The following is a 20480-nucleotide window of genomic DNA, read 5'->3' as shown; positions in this document are numbered from 1 at the left end:
AAAAGGTTATATGCATTCTGGTTAGTGTTGGATTAAATAAGGTGTTTTTGGCTGAGGCAATCATGATTGCATCTTACTTGATAAACGGGCTAGTTTAGTCATTTGTAAGTGGATCTTTAAGGTTAAGGAAGGAATCAAATGAGTGATTTTGAAGAGATTTAAGGCAAGGTTGGTTGTTAGGGGGTTCATTCAGAAAGAAGGTGTCAACTTCAGTGATGTGTTCTCACATGTTGTAAAGTATAGATCCATTTGAATGTTGCTTTTTATGGTGGCGAAGTTTGACCTGGAACTTGAACAGATGGATGTGAAGACTGCTTTCTTGTATGGTGATCTAGATGAAACAATCCTGATGAGAAAACCTGAAGGGTATGCAGAAAAGGAAAAGGAAGGTTATGTGTGCAAGATGAATAGATCGTTATATGGCCTGAAACAATCTCCTCGACAATGGAATAAGAGTTTTGACAAGTTCGTGGCACACAGGTTTCACTAGGAGTCAGTTCAACCATTGTGTTTACTTTAGATTTTGGCATAGAAATTCACTTGTTATTTTGTTGATTTATGTGGATGACATCCTCATAGAAAGCAACATTGTCGAAGATGTTACGAAGGTGAAGGTTAGACTCGATTAGGAGTTCGACATGAAGGATCTGGGAGATTCCATTAGGATCCCTGGGATTGACATCCGGAGGGATAGAAAGCAGTCGAGATTATGCTTATCTCAAGAGACATACTTGAAGAAGATTCTTGACAAGTTTGGTATGTTGAATTCAAAGCTTGTTCTAACACCGAATAATCCTCAGTTCAAGCTAAGTTTAACTCAAAGTTCTAGTACTTAAGTCAAAAGAGCCTATATGAATAGCAATCCATATGCTAGTAAAGTAGCTTCTTTGATGTATGTTATCGTCTGTACGAGGCCATACATAGTGTATAGAGTGAGTCTTGTAAGTAGGTATATGGACAATCTTGTGAATACACACTGTCAAGCATTAAAGTGGATTATAAGGTACATAAATGGGTCTCTGAATTGAGTACTATTTATGGTGGAGCCTTTGATGATGATAGCAAAGTCGAAATCGAAGGATTTGTTGACTCTGATTATGCATGTTGTATGGATTCCAGAAAATCTATTTTTGGATATGTGTTCACTATGTTTGGCACAACAATCAATTGAAAAGTGACACTTAAGAAGGTTGTTGCCTTATCAACCACTAAAGCGGAGTATATGGACCACACCGAAGTTGTGAAAAAAGCATTATGACTTGAAGGTTTTGCTAAGGAGCTGAAACTTGAAGGTCAAGTTATCACTGTTAAATGTGATAGTCAAAGTGAAATAACCTATTGAAGACTTCAGCCTATCATGAGCGAACCAAGCACATCGACGTGAGGCTGCATTTCGTCAGAGAGATAATCGAACAAAGAGAAGTCCAAGTACTGAATGTTTCGACTGATGACAATGTTGCTGATATGATCACCAAAATAGTACCAAGTTGCAAGTTTTTCCACTGTATGTAGTTGATAAATCTGCATGAAGAAAGCTAGTTTGTTCCCTTGAGGTTTGTAGAGTTTGTTCCAAGGTGGAGATTTGTAAGAATTGGATCGAACTCTAGTCTCGACAAGGGTAGGTTTTTTGTTTGATAAATGTTTAGCATGTAGTCGAAGTATGTTCACATGCTGATCTTGAATGTTGTAGTCAAAGTATGCTCAAACATGCAGTAGTCGAAATGTTAGAATTGTTAGCATGTCGAATTGGACTTTTATTTAAGCCCAATTGTTTAAGTTAACTTAGTAGTCTATAAATAGACTAGTTGTCTCAGATTGTTGGGATAAGATTGTTTGTTGATATTCACTTATAATCTTTGAATCCTTATTGAGAAAATGAATAGTAAAACAGTTAATAACCAATTATGATTTTCTTCTTCTTCCCTCTTTTCTCTCATTTGTAAAACTTTACAGAGTTTCTTGTGTTTGTTCAAAAAACTCAATCTTTATATCATATTTTTATGTTGTTTTTAACGACATCAATTCACAACAAGTACAACTATTTTAGACTGCTAAGATAGATTATAAAGGTGAAAATTTAATATTTTTAGTAATTTGTAAGAAATATTAATCTCTTCCCTTTTCTATTATTGAAGATTTATCATTTTATTAAAAAAACATAGGTCCAAATTTAAAGTCTTATATAAAATAGGAAATTAAGTATATATATATATATATATATATATATATATATATATATATATATATATATATATATATATATATATATATATATATATATATATATATATATATATATATATATATATATATATATATATATATATATAGATAGTTTAATTCGTTTATAATTTTTTTTAACAAATAAAATAATTATTGTAACTCTTTATTTTCTACTAGACATAGCACAGATCTTGAAAATTAAGTTTGTGATTCCCATTCAAATATTTTGATAATATTTTTATTATGAAATTTAAACTTTGGCACAACTCATGAATTTAATAAGTGCCCATACATGATTATCACTTGATCAATAAACAAACACAATCTTAAATATATTGTTAATTAACTTTTCCAATATTTTCTTCCTAAGTACTTTTAATTGGTGACTAACATGGTTTCATCACTAGCTACTCCATTATGGCGCCAAGGACCACCAAACAAGCCTGTGTTGTGCAATGCATGTGGATCAAGGTACCGTCTTAAGGGAAATCTTGACAACTATTTTCCTAAGCATTGTCTTCCAAAAGAACTTGGTTGTAGAAATGATGTCATGAAAAATTTAAAGTTTGTTTATAAGAGGAAGACACCAATGGAGAAATTTCATGATAAACTTCTCAACGAGTTGAAATATGAGGATATCCTACATGAGTCATCTTTAGAAGAAGTTTTGTTGTTTGAAAATGTCAACAATTTTATACCTTCAAATGAAATTGGGGTTGGAGCTATTCTTCTTAAACCAGACGATATTACAGAGAAATAGTTATGTTGATATTTCAGAGAAATAGTTATATTGCATTAGTAAATTATAGACATGTTTTGTGAATTTTTATGGTTGTTTAAGTGTGGCTTAAAATTAGTCATTGTTCAATTATTTTGGACTTTACCTTGAATTTCGAACTCATTTAAGATGTGGTTATGTTTTATGATGATTTGAATCAATTTTCATATATACCATGATTTATTTAAGTTACAATGAGAATTGTTTGAATTTATTTATTTTTAATTTTATTAATATATCTTCATTGTTCTTTAATTTGATTGTATGCTATGATGTAAATATGGTTTCATAGAAGCAATAATATTTTTTTTTTAGAAAATGAGGTTTATCTTAAGGAAATAGTTCAACAAGTGAATATTTTATTAAAGAGATGGTTTGTTTTGAGATAGGGTATAAGAATACAATGTAATATTACTAATTGGTATACAAACCATTTTTGCTTTGTTTTAAATAAAAATTAGTTATTTTTATATATGAATAACATAATTTCTTATATTTTATTAGGTTCAATTTTGTTTGTGTAAATAAATTAGTTTTATATATTTTTGAGAGTTGATCCATTATAACTATCGCATTACTTACTTAAATACTACTTTGGAGTTTAACATTTAGGAAAATAGATAAATATTTGATGTATTCATAAATTCCACATTTATGTCTAACTAATGTGAAATTTGAGATATTTCTAATACAATCATTTATGTATTCTCCTAAATGTTTAACTTAGAAATAGTATCTAACTAAATAATATGTGATCACTTTATTGCTGTTTTTATACTGGATCGACTCTCAAAATATATAAAAACAATTTATTTAATATAAGTCACTAGCATTTAAATCAGCACTTCCTATCTCTCTGTCTGCTTTTTTTACGTGAACATGCGAAAAAAATATTAACAGTAATTTTTTTTTGTTTAATTTTGATTTTAATTTAAATTATCAATGTAATACAACATGTGATATGTATTTTTACAAATATTAATTTTATTTAAGATATGTAGTAATATGTGATATGATTTATACAAATATTAAATTTATTTGAGATATATCATGTGAGATGTATGTATACATCTATAAGAATAACTAAATATTAAACTTTACACCACTACTTAATTTAGAATATAAAATATGTAACATCTCAATTAGATACACATTTAGAATTGTATTAATCGAAGTGTTAATAGGTGGTACTGAGTACATACATAAGTGTCTGGATGACAGATCAAAAACATGTAAAACATAAAAGTTATATAACATGGTACATGTACAATAATAGATGTCTAACAAAATACTACGTAAGATAGCATAACGGAATATAAAACATAAATATCATTGTCTTCTAATCTTTATGACATATTGCCTTAACATTTGTCCTGGTTGGAGTTATCTGAAATGATTAAACATGGGATGAGATACAACTATCTTAGTAGAGCCCAACTAAATCTTAAGTCCTCTCGACCAAAGGTTCAAGTACTTAACACACTTCTTAATATTATACTCATGTATTAGGTAGCAACACAAGATAATGTAGCTCTTATAATTTTTTACAATACATAATCTATTGATCACCTAGACACACGATCGTGTAGATCTCAGGAGGTGATTAGCCAGAACGTCTGTAACGAACTATTAAGTCTATCCATTTGGATGAATTTTACAGAGAAACCTACCCCCAGAGTCCTGAATGTATGTTAACTAAGGCAAGGTCTTTCAGATTTACGTGCCTCACTTGGCTTGAGTCTTATACTCTTAATAGAACTACATCTCGACTGGTCCTAGGCGCTTTGATAATTACTATATTCATATTAAGGATTCCCCTTTCAAAATTTTGTTATCAATACATGCTGAAAACAAAGTGTCGTTACACTTCTACACATCGATCTTTCCCACGGAGCACTAATTCAACTCATAGAGTTAGTCACTTTCATACTTTTATCTTACTAGTTGATTAAAGAGTTACATGACATTAAGCTTTTATTCAGTTCAATTTCCTTCAACTTGGAAGGATACTATGATAGAATCCAAATTTTTAATCAACTTACATTCCTTTAATGCTCACTACCAATAACTATGATTGAATCATTAAATGTTTTAAGTTCAAATCACTACACTCTATCACTTATAACAAAGTAGGGAAAAGAAACATAATATGAACCAACTAGGATTGCAAGAGAAAACAAGGAAATGGAAGGTCATGGGTCCAACACGATCAACCTATGTCTGCCAATGCAGGTTGTGTTAGAGTCAGAACACCCCTTTCATACAAAAACTAGGGAGGGACACAACCTTCTTGTGCTTGCTAACATGATTTTACCAGCCTTAAGCATGCCCCCTATATTTTTCCAGAGAGGAACACAATTCCCGTGTGTCAGTGGACACGGGTTGTATACACCCAAAATTTTGGAACTCTTTTTTTGTGTGTTTTCCACCTGCATTGCATCAAATAATACCCTTCCAATTCAACGTACATATGATTATTCAATAGAAAAATGCACTAAGCACAAGCCTACAAGGGCATGCAAGATCACCATACAAAATTTCATGATCATTCAATCAAGTATTCATTGTATGAAGGATAACAACAATCTCAACATTCTCTACACTACTAATCAAGGAGAGTCGTGTAATTGACTTAGAGCAATTTGTGAGTGCAAGTTCCATTAGATATGTTTTGTATGATGTCAAAACTAGAATACTTTAGCGTTAATGCATATTGGACGACATCCTCTGATTCTCTATTTGCATCTTAGCACTAGAAAGTATAAAAGTATTTGGAAACAACTCGGAAAAGGTCTCATGCATTAAACATGCATGAAAAATCAGTTTTTGTGAAAAATAATATTACAGGTCGACACATGTAACTACAGGTCGACCTATGGAAATATTTTCCTGGCTATAGGTCTACACATGTATTTTATAGGTCGACATGTATGATGCAATATTAAAGCATGTAGCTTATGTATCATATGCCAAGTCTTCATATCGATATATAGGGAGCACATAACAGTCATAGGTCGACACATGACTTTAGACAGGTCGACCTATGCATCAAACAGGTCGACACATAATTTCTATAAGTCGATCTATCCGATGAAATTTTTCAAAAATTCACAATTTTCTCAAGTCATTTACATTCCTTTTTCCCTAAATCACCCATGCATATAAATACTTCATACATGCATCATTCTCTAGTAAGATTTCTAGAGTGAGTAAAACCTACATGAATCCAGGATTTCAAAGCATCTCATCATCTTCAATAAAATCTATGCATACACACAATCAAACTACACATAATAATTTTTTGATTGGGTGACATCTATATTAGGATTGATAACGTTCAATTAGGTTTGTTGTACCGAGAATATTGGGTTGAGATCTTCGAGGGATTCAAATCAGAAAACCGATGTGGGGTTTTCCTTCAAGATCTTTAGGGTTTGAAGGTTTTGGACAAGATTGTGCAATTCAGATCTAATCGAGTGGAAGCCTTGGGACTAGGTGTGTCGTGCAAGGGAGTAGAGTGAAACAGTGGATCGTGTTGACAAACCTTGGGGTCAACAAGTGCGCACTTGGGATTAATTCAGCCGGGTGAAAGCCTTGAGACAAGGAGGTTGTGTAAGGAAGTAGCAACAACGTGTGAATTGAAGTGGCATTGTTGGTGTCTTGATCAAGCTTTGATCAAGGTTTTTGGAGGTGCTAGAGTCAAGAACAAACTTAGGGTTTATGGGATTTAATTTCTCATCTCTTGTATACATACATTTGCAAAGTAAGATTTATTATAATAATATCTCAATTTGAATTCGGATTGAGGGCAGACGTACTCATAGCGATGTCGATTGGGGAACTGCCTAAACAAATCATTATGTATTCTCTCTCTCTCTCTCTCTCTCTCTCTCTCTCTCTCTCTCTCTATCTATATATATATATATATATATATATATATATATATATATATATATATATATATATATATTTTACTTTTTGGTTGACAAATTGTTGATTACTTTGATCTCTTGATCAATATTGTTTGGATAATAATTTTTGAATCATTTGTGAAATTTATGTTGTTGTAGTAATCATATACCATTTGGTAGTGATTGGATTTCTAAGAACTACAAATACTATACAAACATCTAAACTTTGTTAATCGCATGCAAAGTGTTAGACAAATTATTTCAACTAGTTTTTTTTGTGTTGTGATCATTGGAGATAGACTTTTACTATTGTAGAGTATTCAATTAGTTGTGCTTAATTATTGTTGATTGACTTGTGGATTATTATCATAACATTGACACATTTACGCATATCCGAGCTATTCAATAGTAGGTTCGGTTAGACGATTTTTTATTCGAGAAATATTTGAAACTTGCTTCTGCGTCATAAATTTTTCTAAATCAAATTTTCGGATAAATTTTTAACTTGGGATCTATTCACCCCCCTCTAGATCTAGGCCTATTGTCTAACAAGTGGTATCACAAGCTCTGGTTGTTTTCGGTCTTAAGATTTTCTTATTAGATAATGGATACCGAACCTAAAGGGGCGTATGATACATCACCTATTTTCACCAGTGAAACTTATGGCTATTGGAAAGCTTGTATGTATATCCATGTCAACTCTATTGACAAGGGTTTATGGAATGCAATCATCAATGGTCCAAATGAAATTACAATGACCAATAATGAAGGTGTCACCATACCAAAACCGGAAAGTCAATGGAATGATAATGATAGGAAGTTGATGTCTCATGATTGGAAAGCACAAAATATTCTCATATTCGCATTAGGTGTTGATGAGTATTATCATTTTTCTTATTGTGGTACCGCCAAAGCTATGTGGGACGCATTAGAAGTTGCCCATGAGGGAACTAATGAGGTCAAACAAGCTAGAATCAACACATTAAACCAAGAGCTTGAACTCTTTCGTATGAAGCATGGTGAAACCATTGCTGACATGTAAAAGAGATACACATGTCTTATTAATAGATTGAATGCTTTAGGTAATCATATCTCCAATTTCGTTGCTACTAACAAGGTTTTAAGATGTCTTAATAGGGAATGGCAACCCAAGGTCACTGCGATAAAGAGGTGAATGATCTTAAAGCACTTGATCTTACTACTTTGTTTGGTAAATTAGAAGAACATGAGCAAGAACTCACTGGCTTGGAAAAACATGAAAAAGAGTATGAAAATAAGATAAAGAAAGAGAAAGGTAAAGACAAAGTGGAAGAGAAGAAGTCCATTGCTCTAAATACTTCTAGTTTTAAGTTCTCAAAGAATGAGCCTAGTGACTGTAAAGAAAAGGATGACAAGAACTGTGATGATGATAATGTTGGGCTATTTGTCAAGAGATACTATAGTGGTAAATTTTTTTAGATTAAGCTATTAATTAAATTAACTCATAAAGCACGAATCTCCACTGCGCTTTTATTATTTCCAAAGGAAAGGAAAACAAATTAACAAAACCCAAAGAAGTTTTAAAATAAAACTAATAAAAAGAGTTAAGGGTCCGGGAGTTGGTTATAAAAAGGGAAGGTATTAGAATCCTAAACATATATAGTATTCTATAGGAACCTCTTTGAAAATCTATACATTTTGGCTTAAAATGATGTTGTTTGCAAAAGATTGAAGGGATGAGAAAAGGAATGTTTTTTATTTTATTTTTGTGTTTGCCAAGACTTTGTGAGTATCATGCATATGTACCAACAAAGTGCAATGGAGGATCAAAACCTCGTAGTTCATGGTAAAAATAACAAAGATGTTTGTTTCGATTTATTTTTTATGAAAAGACATTTTGTCATTTTAAGGAGAACATTGAACTAGTCACCCATAAGTATGAGAACTTTACATCACATCAGAGAAGGGCTCCAACTTGGATAAAGATCAACAAGTATGCCACTAACTCTCTTAGGTGGAAAAGAATCATCATCAATACTATGAGGATATGAGAATTACATCTCAACTATCAAAATGACTCATGTCTAAATTTGAGAAAAGTTTTTAAAAGAAGAAATGCACAAAGGGCACAAAATGGTTTGAATGAGTTATGTATTTTTTAAATATTTTGAAATTGGTTTGAATATGCTTAAGATGTATTAACATTTATTAAGAAAAGATTTTGAAAATCACTTGACAAAAGTCAAGGTTTTATTGATAAAGTGGTTCAAGTTTGAAATTGAGAATTTTTTTGAAAAGAGAGAGGAGATTTTGAAAATCAAAGAAGGAGAGGAGAAGAAGAGACTATCCTAGAGCATAAAGTAAAAACTAGGGAGGAAAGATCTAACCAAGAGATAACAAGCTTTATGACATGAGTCAAGCAAGAATTCCCTCATTTGGATTGAAGCCTCAAGTAAGCCAAATAAGCAAAGAATAATCCATGTATTAGATGAAACCAAAGTAACCAAGTCAAATATTCAAAATAAGTCCAAAGTCAAAGGTACTAGATGAATCCCAAGGTCTCAAAATCACAAGCTTCAAAAGCAAGGGTCAAAGTCCTAGTTTTAAGTGCATAACTCCACAACAATGTTAAGGATAGGAACCAGAAGTCCATGAATCAAGAGAACCAAATTTTTAGATGCTTTTTACTTTATTAATGTCTTTAAAAGAAAAAGAAGTCCAAGTGGACAAAGGAAAAAGATCATAAATATAAACAAAGGTCCAAGTGGAAAAATAGCAAATAGCATAAGCGCAAACAATGTGATATGAGATGCTAAAATAAAAGCATAAAGTAAATGACATAAGATAAATGACATAAAAATAAACTTAATGCAATAAAATGTTAGTAAGTGACGTTAGTAATAAAAAAGGGGAAGACGATTTGTCATTTTTTGGCGAACACTCAACTATTCATCCACAAGCATGAAAATATGGATATTTACATCACCATGAGAAAGGATCCAACTCGGATAAAATCAACAAGTATTCCACTAACTCTCATAGGTGAAAAGGAAACGACATTTTTCACATAATACCACGAGGAGTAGGGGACTTACAATCTCACTTATGCAAATGACTTACTTTCAGGACAAATTTAGTATCATGTTAAGCAATCGTAATTGGACTTATGTAGAAGTCACAACTATCTGAGGTCGGTCAATAATAATGTTTGTGTTAATACATTCTAGAGAAATGATATGTAAATTATTCTCCTAAATATATTCCACAAAAAAAAAGGATTGATCAAGCATAAATGCTAGGAGTGTGGTCCATTTCATTAATCCATACTTTATAGTACTTAGGACAAACTTGTGCATCAATCCAAAGTACCTTAAATAACCCATGATCAATTAGGAGGTAGTTTGAAATGATGAAAGTTCATCAAGCATCAATCCACACATCATAATCAAGATGGAGACAAACCATCCAATTGATCAAAAGAAAAAGAAAGATAAGGGGATGAAGAAGAAGTGGACAAGAGAGATCACATCCAAATTGGATCAAAGGCTTGATCAAATCATCATCAAAATCAATCATCCATTTTGGTGGATTAGGGTTTTCACCCCATTAACACCCAAGATCCATTGAGTTTGATGAGACTTATGATCAAATCAACTAAGGTCCAAGGCCAACAGAAGTCAACAAAGGTCAAACAAATATAAAATGCAATAAAATAAAACAAAATGCATCAAAAACATTTTTAGAATGAATTTTAAAAGGGAAATAAAAGAGAAAATTTTAAAATCCTTCAAAACACCAAATAAATTACCAAGAAAATTATGGCAGGTTGGAAATAAATTAGCAAACATAAAATAATTTTTTCAGAAATTTTAAACGCCTAAAAGTATTTTTAAACCAATTCAAACAAAGGAGAAAAGAGAGAATTCAAGAAAAATAGAAAATCAAGAAACTAAAATATGGAAAAATAAAAATCAAATGAATAAAAATCAAATAAAATTTAGAGATTATTTTTGGATTTTTTGGATAAAAAAATGAAATTACTATGAACTTTTAAAGAAAAAGTAATTGAAAATGAAAAAAGAAAAAGAATAAAAATCAGAAAAAACACGGAGCGTTGGATCAAGCCTCATTAATTGACGTAACAGATTCAACAATCCTCAAGCTAGGATGCATGATAGAAATTAATCTAAATAAAACATGGGGTCTAATTCAAATTGGACCAATATACACATTTCAAATGGCCAATGTGTCTAGCCAAACTCAGATGACCTGAGATAACTCCGACCATCTTCCCCGATGGTCCTTCACCGGAGTTTCATTGTTTGGCAAATTCAGAGCATGAGACTACCACCATTATGATCGCCTCCTCATCATGAATTCAACCTCATCCTCCAAATTCATTTATCTAAACTGAGCATGGAGAATTTTAGAAACAAGCAAGCCACAATTTAATGATGAACACGATTAATCAACACCAGATAAGTTAGGGAAAAGCATTAAAGAGTGAAGGACTATATTGTGGTAACTGTTTGAGTTTAAATGATGCTCAAAACTTGTCCAAATGGTGATCAGAAGTTGATGAAGCCCGATCTAGTCAGTGCACTTCAGAAGGTCTTGGAGCTTGGGTTGCAAAAGCTTCAGAGAAGACCAAAGGTGCTAATGGAATCAAGAAATTGGATTGAAACAAGCTGAAATTCAAAACACGATAGTTTAATTTTCTGGAAAAATTTCAGAGTGAAGTAGGGATTTCTTGGCTCTCAAAAGCTTGTAAATAAATGCAGTAGCTTTCTCTATTTATAGGGAATGAATTGGGATCCAAATATGTGTGGAATCAAACTTAATTCGTGTAAAACTAATTTGATCAGAATTTGTGGAAAGTGTGACTTGCCATCCATCAAAACTCAGCCAAATCATGTGTTTCAAGGGTCAATTAACTTCTGGAGACTTGATTAAACATGTTTAGGTCCAAAACGCGAGGTAATTTGGCTTGTAATTGAATTGGTGAACTTCAAATTCAGATCATGGTGATTTCTTCAGTTCTAATTCACCATGTTCAGCTCAATTGGGCATCTTGCTGGGGAGGCTTTTTGATCCCATTCTTCTTGCAATGCATTGACATTATAACAAAGATTACAATGTGCCAAGAAAGGTTGAATATTGATGCTTGAGAAAAAGTTGTGGCATGTTGAAGTTGACACGAAAACCTGGTCATGTAACTTACAAAATTCTAAGTCCCAAGTGGCTAAAAATGACATGTAATGTCTCAAAGAATTCCATGGCCTTCCGAGCATAATTTGACTTTTATCCTTAAAGCAAACTTGTATAGGGAATCATAAATGATATTATGAAAAAAGAATCATCCTCAGATATTGAAAATTGAAGAAGTTGTAATCCTTGAAAGTTGAGAAAAAGTCACTTGAAAATATGTCAAATTTCACTAAGTCCACAAATGACCTATAATGTCTCCAAACCTTTGATGGTCCTACAAGCATAATTGTTTCTTTTAATGTAAATATAAGTCGTGGAGGATATTGAGAAGAGTGATATGCAAAAACAATCATTCAAAAATGTTGCAAATTGAAGGAGTTGTGATCCTTGGAACTTTGACTTCAAATGTTGACTTTTTAGTCAAACCTCTTGGAATAAACTTGTGCACTTGGCCTTTCCATGAATTTAAAGGTAAAAGGATGGTCATATGAACTCAAAATGAGGTGTCCTTGAATGTGTCTTGATTTCATTGCTCAAAGTTTGTGGTAGCTTATTGAAGAAGGCATGGAAATAAACACATGAACCTTTGACTTTTCTTGAGAAACAAGCAACAAAACCTTCGGATGCTCTTGATCAATATGAGGTTGAAAGATATTTGAAAACCTTAGAGATCATGCTTTGATAGATAGCCCCTTGAGAATCCATGCTTGATCACACTTTGACTTGAGGAATCAACAAAACCTTAGTTGAGGAACCATGCTTGATGCTCTTGATGAAAATCCCTTCCTTGCACAATAAACTTAAAACAAAATATATTTTTTCTATTTTGATTAGTGGTTAGATAAGTAATTAACATATAAATACAAAGGTAAAAAACCAACAAAAAGGTGCTTGGTGATCCCTGCAAAAAGCAACCCCAAAGATGAGAGGGGGATGATCAAGATGTCATCTTGTTTGTATGCAAGGATGAAAATGAGATGTGGGATCTTAGGGTTAAAAATTAGGGTCTGAAAAATACCAAAGGTATATTCGAAAGAACAAAGTCAAGCACTCCAAAAGAAACTTATCAAAATTTAGAAGGGAGTCCAAGTCTTCAAAAGATGGTGAGAATAGGAAAGATAAATTTAGAAGCTCTTATTATAATTATGGTGAAATTGGTCACTATAGACCAAAAGTTCCCATTAAGAAAGAAAAAGAAAGATGGTATCACAAGAAGTCTAGTAAATATATAAGAGCTTATGTAGCTTGTGAGAGTGCAAGTGATTCCTCAAGCGATGAAAGCTCCACTTCAAGTGTAGAATCGACCCGAATTTGTCTTATGGAAAATGGAAGGAACAAGAAACAAGTAAGTCTTTCTAAACTTGAGCCTAATAGTGATTTATCTTACTCTCAATTACAAGAAGCCTTAGATAATCTTCATAGAGAAGCATTAAATGCTTTTAAGAAATTAGCTTCACATGAAAAGATATTTTTTTAATTAGAAACTAAAGTGTTGGAATCCTAAAGGAAATAGGAAGCTATTAAGAGATCTATGATAGATATTAAAAGTGATAAGAATGAGGGTGAAAAACCTTATAGGTTTGGTTGTGAATCTTGTCATAATTGGCAAAAAGAGATAAATGTTCTTCAAGTCAAATTAGACAACTTTACAACCTAAGAGTGCATTTGCTATTGATCCTTCTAAGCATGAAAGGTCTTTCAATCATTCATACCAAAAACATAAAAATTTCAAAAAGGATTCTAATGGTAAAAGCATATCTCATCATAATCTATCTTGCCATTATTGTCACAAAAAGGGTTATACCATTGAAAAGTGAAAATTTAGGAAGATGTTAGTTCCTAAAAGAGCCTCTCAATGGTTTCCTAAATACAACCTTGATTTCACTCACTTCTAAGGATCCAATGAAAATTTGATACATATTTCCTTTGTTTAATTCTACAGGTAGAATGTCTTGAATCTACCAAAAAGACGTGGTATCTTGATAGCGAATGTTCAAGGCATATGATGGGTGACATATCGCTTTTCATTGACTTTGTGCCAAAGAAAAAGAGGTTCTTCACTTATGGAGATAATAATAAAGGAGCTATTCTTGTAAAAGGTAGTGTAGGTAATCCCTCATCTACTACTATCTCCAATGTAATGCTTGTTGATGGTCTTAAACACAACCTTCTTAGCATTAGCCAACTTTGTGACAAGGGTTTTAAAGTCACTTTCATTAATACTTGTTGTTTATTTGAGCATAATGAGAAGAAATATTATTTGTTTAATGGCTTGAGAGTCAATAATACTTATATGCTAAATTTATATGATGTGTCCTTGGTTGGTACTAAGTGCCTTGCTACCATGAGTGAAAACTCTTGGTTGTAGCATATGCGCTTAGCTCATATTAACTTTGACTTACTAAACACGGTAACCTCAAAGGATCTAGTAATTGGTATTCCTAAAATGAAGTTCACAAAAGACCACCTATGTGAAGCATGTCAAATGGGGAAGCAAACAAAGGTCTCTTTTAAATCGAAAAATGTTGTTTCAACATCTAGACCTCTTGAACTTATTCATATGGACCTTTTTGGTCCTTCTAGGACCAAAAGCTTAGGTGGAAACTATTATGGATTTGTTATAGTTGATGGTTATTCTAGATTTTGTTGGGTTATGTTTTTGTCTAGTAAAAATGAGACCTACCCGACTTTCAAACAATTTGCTAGATTGCTCCAAAATAAAATAAACTTGAAAATCGTTTCCATCCGAAGTGATCATGGAGGAGAGTTTGAAAATATTCTCTTTGAAAAGTACTATGAAAAACATGGTATTGAGCATAACTTCTCGGGTCCTAGAACTCCATAACAAAATAGGGTTATGGAGCGTAAAAACCGAGTTTTAGAGGAGTTAGCGGGGATGATACTTAATGAAGGTAATTTATGAAAGTACTTTTGAGTCGATGCTATTAGCACATTTGGCCCATTTGTTTTGGCTTTTTTTTAAATGATTTTTATAGTGTTATATATTTTAGTGTAAAAAAAATTTACAAAGAAACTTTTCATAAAAGCTTCAAATAAATTTTTTATTTGAATAGTTATTCTTAAAATGTTATTTTAGGTATTTTATCATTTTATCGAAACTTTTTTTGGATATCAAAATTTCAAAAAATCACTTAATTTTGAAGCTATTTCAAATAGCTTTTTCTAAAAATCATTTTTGAGATATCATTTTTTTTTTAAATTGTGATTTTGACTATGTTTTGATCTTCAATAATGTATATTTATGTTATACAATGAACAATTCAATCTTTTAATTTATAAAAAATAAATTTAGAAAAACTTGTAATATTTTGAAAAACATTTTTGTAAAATCCATTTTCAAAAATACAAAGAAAAAATCCATTTTTTAAAGCTAAAACAAACTGGCCCATTATGTCATGTTTTGAATAGGATTTTGATACATCCTATTCTAAACAAAACCCCTATTAATCACTTAGACGTAGAAAACCTAATGTTTCTCACCTTCATGTCTTTGGATGTAAATGCTTTATTTTGAATAACGGAAAGGACAATCTAGGTAAATTCGATGCTAAAGCCGATGAGGGTATCTTCCTCGGATACTCACAATATAGTAAGACATGTAGGGTCTATAACATGAGGTTACTTATTATTGAGGAGTTAATTCATGTTTATTTTGATGAGTCTTTTCAGAAAAATGTTGGGAAAGGTATGTATTTTCATGATATAGGTGTGTCTTCACATGTCATTCTCAATGAAGCTGATGAAGGGATTGATCAACCTCAAACAAATGAAAATGAGAAAGTAGAAGATGATGATTATGAAGAGGAAAATGAGGAGAGTCTGGCTGTAGTGGATAACCTTCCTTTGACTTAGAGAACATCCAAAGATCACCCTATTGATAATATTCTTAGAACATATCACAAGAGGTGTGACAACACGCTCTAAGATAAGTAATTTCGTTATCACTTCGCTTTTGTGTCACAAGTTGAGCCTAAAAATGCTAAAGATGCATTACTTGATAAGCATTGGCTCATGAAAATGTAAGATGAGCTAAATCAATTTGAAAGGAATGATGTTTGGGACCTTGTCCCGCGTCCAAAACATCATCAAGTAATAGGCACAAGATGAGTTTTTAGGAACAAGCTTGACGAAGATGTAGTAATAACCTGAAATAAGGCTCAGTTAGTCGATCAAGGGTATAACCAAGAGGAGGGTATTGACTATGAGGAGACTTATGCTCTTGTCGCCCGACTTGAGGCCATACGCCTTCTTCTTGCCTTTTATTGCTCTAAAAATTTCAAATGGACATGAGAAATGTGTTTCTAAATGGTTACATTAATGGAGAGGTATATGTTGCTCAACCTCCCGATTTTGAAAATCACGAGTATCCCAATCATGTTTTCAAATTAAAACGCGCTTTGTATGGTCTCAAACAAGCACCTCGGGCTTGGTATGAGCGACTAAGAAAGTTTTTGATCAATCAAGGGTACTTAAGGGGAAAGGTTGACACTACTCTTTTTATTAAGCGCCATGGAAACAATACTCTTCTTGTTCAAGTATATGTTGAGGACATTATTTTTGGGTCTACTAATATGCAACTTGTCAAAGAGTTTTCTAAGCTTATGCAGGAAAAGTTTAAAATGAGCCGCATGAGAGAGTTAAACTACTTCCTAGGTCTTTAAATCAAACAACTTAATGAAGACGTGTTTGTTTGTCAAACCAAGTATGGCAAGGATTTGCTAAAGATATTTGGCATGGTTGATGCAAAGTCAATTGACACTCCGATGGCTACAAACGGTAATTTGGAAAGAAACAAAAATGGTAAGGATGTGGAAGTAAAGAAATATAGAGGTATGACCGGTTCTCTTCTATATCTCATTGCATATAGGCCATATATCATGTTTAGTGTTTGTATGTGTGCCCAATATCAATCGGCTCCTAAGGAATCCCATCTCAAAGTCGTTAAACTTATTTTTAGGTATCTTCATGATACTTCAAATTATGGGATCTAGTATTCTAAAGGAAGTGATTGTAGCTTAGTTGGTTACACCGATTCCGAATTTTCTGGTTGCAAATCGGATAGGAAAAGTACTAGTGGAACTTGTCATATATTTTCAAATTCTTTAGTTAGTTGGCATAGCAAGAAACAAGTTTCGGTTGTGTTGTCAACTGCCGAGGTGGAATACATAGCGGTTGGTAGTTGTTGTGCTCAAATTTTGTGGCTTAAACAACAATTACTTGATTTTTATATAAAACTAAGTTGTATTCCAATTATGTACGACAACACTAGTGCCATTAACCTAACTAAGAACCTGGTGCTACATTCTCGTGCTAAGCATATTGAGATTTGTCATCACTTCCTATGCGATCATGTTGTGAAAGGAGACGTCATTTTTTAGCATGTTGATAGTAAAAATCAACTAGCCGATATTTTTATAAAACCACTTGCGACCGAACCTTTCTTTAACATTCGACGGGAATTAGGGATTCTTGACATCTCAACACTTGCCTAAATGTTATGTTAATGCACTTTGAATGTATCTTATCCATCTAACCTTCCTTGAAAGGCATACTTCATAAGAGTGCATTCCTCATCACAAGCAAGGTACTATCGTTTCTTTTTTTTGTATAAGCTTTTCCTTTCATATGTTGTTTATGGTCCATATAATTGATGTTCTTAACACATAAGATAGTTCAAGTATGTTCACTTCCAACAATTTCTAATTGATGTATGTCAGTTTATATGCTTATAGTGAGTTTGTGTTATCTTCTTTTTCCTTGAAAGAGAGTGATTGATGCATTGGTTTGTTATCTATTTTTCTCATGAATTATGATTGAACATTTTACATTGTTAACAATATTCTTGATTGTGTGTGTGATACGGTGAACTGACTTTGTGTTTTTGCTTTGAAAAGCTATGTTGCGGATAGCAAGAGTCGCCACCGACTTTTCTTTTATCCAATAAGAAAAGGCGGAAAAGAACAGGAAAGACCTTGATTATATTTTGAGTTCGGGAGGTACATTATACAAAGGGAAGGTGTTAGCACCCTTTGTATCCATGGTTATCCATGAGCTCTTAATTGCTTAACTCACTTATGTTTTCCTTGTTTGAGAAAGTGTTTGAGAAATGTGGTGTGTTTAGAAAATATTTTGAAAGGAGAGTTTAACTTTGTAATGGTTCTTGTACGAATGTATACAAAGTGTTTATCTCGTTTGATTTTGAAAGATGTTTAGAAAAATATAACTCGGCGATGATTCTGGTGCGAATGTATACCAAGTGGTGATTTTCTAAAAGATGTTTTGAAAAGTGTGAGGTGTGAAAAGTACTTTAAGCTGTGAGCAAGCATTTAAGAGTTATACCTAACCAAGGTCTTTATAGGTATTTCCTATCCTTATGAGGGTAAAACTGTCCTTACTATTGAGAAGTAAGTAGTCTTATCCTTTGGATGTAAAGGGACATCGTGGGGTCGTCGATTGGTCATTGAAGGAAACATTAGTAAGGATACCTTAGCATTCGAAGAGACGATCATCATTTAATCGTAGGCCACAACGAAGGGTCATCGAGGGACAAAGTCATATATTCGAAGGCAACGTTCGAGGGACAAGGTCATATATTCGAATGCAACGTTCGAGGGACTATGATTTATCTTGTAGAGACATTGACCTTTTGATCGAAGGGACTATGACTTATCTGTTTAGGGATGATGATAATTTAATCGAAAGGGTCTTTGCTAAGGGTATCCCCACATTCGCGGGACATGACCGTAATATCGTAAGGCAACAAAGAGAGGGTTACCCTAGAGGTGCAAGTGTGAAAATGATTGGATTCGGATATATTATCTTGAATTAATTTATCTAAATTCGATTATTTATCTTTCCATGCAATCCTATTAGCATACATCTAGACAGTTATATTCACAGTATGGAAAAATTAAAGTGCGAAAAATAAGACTACGTTATTACATGGCTTCGGGATAGGGGGTACATAATTTAAAAGGGGATATAAAATATCTAAATCTTAATTAACGAGTACAAAAGTAAAAGGACATACAAAATAATAAAACCTAATTAAACTAAAAAGAAAGAAAAAAAAATCCTAATTAAATCTATTACATAGAAAGTTCATGACAAATGAAATAAATAAACTAAATTCAAGAATGAATTAAGAATATTTTTAGTCTATAATAATAGAAACCTTTTTTTTAATGAATTTATGGAAAAACTTAGACTAAATTGATAGAAATTTTAACAGAAAAGAGAAAAAAAAATATAATTAGATTTTTATTGTTCAAAATAGCCCATTTTAATTAATTAAGTGATATATGAAAATTTAATTAATAAACTAGATTAAATTATATCCTAGTTTAAATAACTAATATAATATATTAATTAGAAAATTAATTAATAGGTTTTATTTTAATAATAGAAAAATAGTGGTGAATTAATTATAGTGGAAAGGGAGTAATGAATTAATTATAGTGGAAAGGGAGTAAACATAGTAAAAACATTGAAAAGCTAAAAAATAGGACCTCTACGTTGCAGTGAGGGGGGAGCTACCAACGAGCCATGTTGGTCCATTCGTTATTTATTCGCCTTCATTAAAATATATATTAATTCTACATGGATTTTTCCATTTTGACACAACACCACCGTGCATGTTACAGTTTTCTCTCTTACGGCAAGCTACTTTATTTTTTCTCATGCTGTTTCTTTCATGTGAATACAACAAACTTATAACTTCATCTTATATCAAACCACACACATAAAATAAGATCATATGTAATCATCATGCAATAATAAAAATAGCCATGCACAAATCGAGAAGCTTATATTATTTTACTCATGTATTAGTTCTCTTTACTGCAAGTGATAATGATAAAACAAACCTTACACATACATGTTAAAGACAACCAAGGATTTATATTATCACCATTATATCATCATCATTATTATGTAATAACAACATGTGAAATAAACATAATCATGCTAGAAACAACACTCATATAATAATAATTAAATGGTAGGTATAATTCTTTAATCATGCAAACAGAATTTCTCCAACATGCTATGACATATCAAGAACAGATGCATACTTGAATAAAGCAATATCAACATCCACCAAACTATGAATACATCATCTCAATATATATATATATATATATATATATATTAAACCAATATTATTCATGCATGAATTAAGGAGTATTGCAAGGTAATCATGCTGGATGCAAATTCCATAATGAACACTTACTGGAGATTTGATTCTTCTAGCTTCTGCCTTGCCTTGTGTATCTTCTTCTGCTGTATCTCTCCTCTTTCTCCTCTTCCCCCTTTTGCTGCAGCCATATGAAGTATTTATAATGGTGTGGATTAGGGTTTAA

The 20480-nt window shown here is 32.2% G+C and overlaps 1 protein-coding gene across 1 annotated transcript; it reads left to right on the top strand.

Annotated features, from left to right (window-relative positions):
• Positions 1-2614: 2614 nt before the first annotated feature.
• LOC127102270 (GATA transcription factor 9-like) lies at positions 2615-2983 on the top strand. The gene has a single exon (XM_051039663.1). The coding sequence runs from the start codon at positions 2615-2617 to the stop codon at positions 2981-2983; it is 369 nt and encodes a 122-aa protein (XP_050895620.1).
• The last annotated feature ends 17497 nt before the right edge of the window (positions 2984-20480 follow it).

Source organism: Lathyrus oleraceus, chromosome 7 (genome assembly GCF_024323335.1).
Source record: "Lathyrus oleraceus cultivar Zhongwan6 chromosome 7, CAAS_Psat_ZW6_1.0, whole genome shotgun sequence".
Classification (NCBI taxonomy): Eukaryota; Viridiplantae; Streptophyta; class Magnoliopsida; order Fabales; family Fabaceae; genus Lathyrus; species Lathyrus oleraceus.
The sequence above is the reverse complement of the archived record's forward strand: the minus strand, read 5'-3'. Positions and strand labels throughout refer to the sequence as shown.

Coding starts and splice junctions, on each gene's coding strand:
- LOC127102270 (XM_051039663.1), top strand. CDS start 2,615: ATGGTTTCATCACTAGCTACTCCATTATGGCGCCAAGGACCACCAAAC.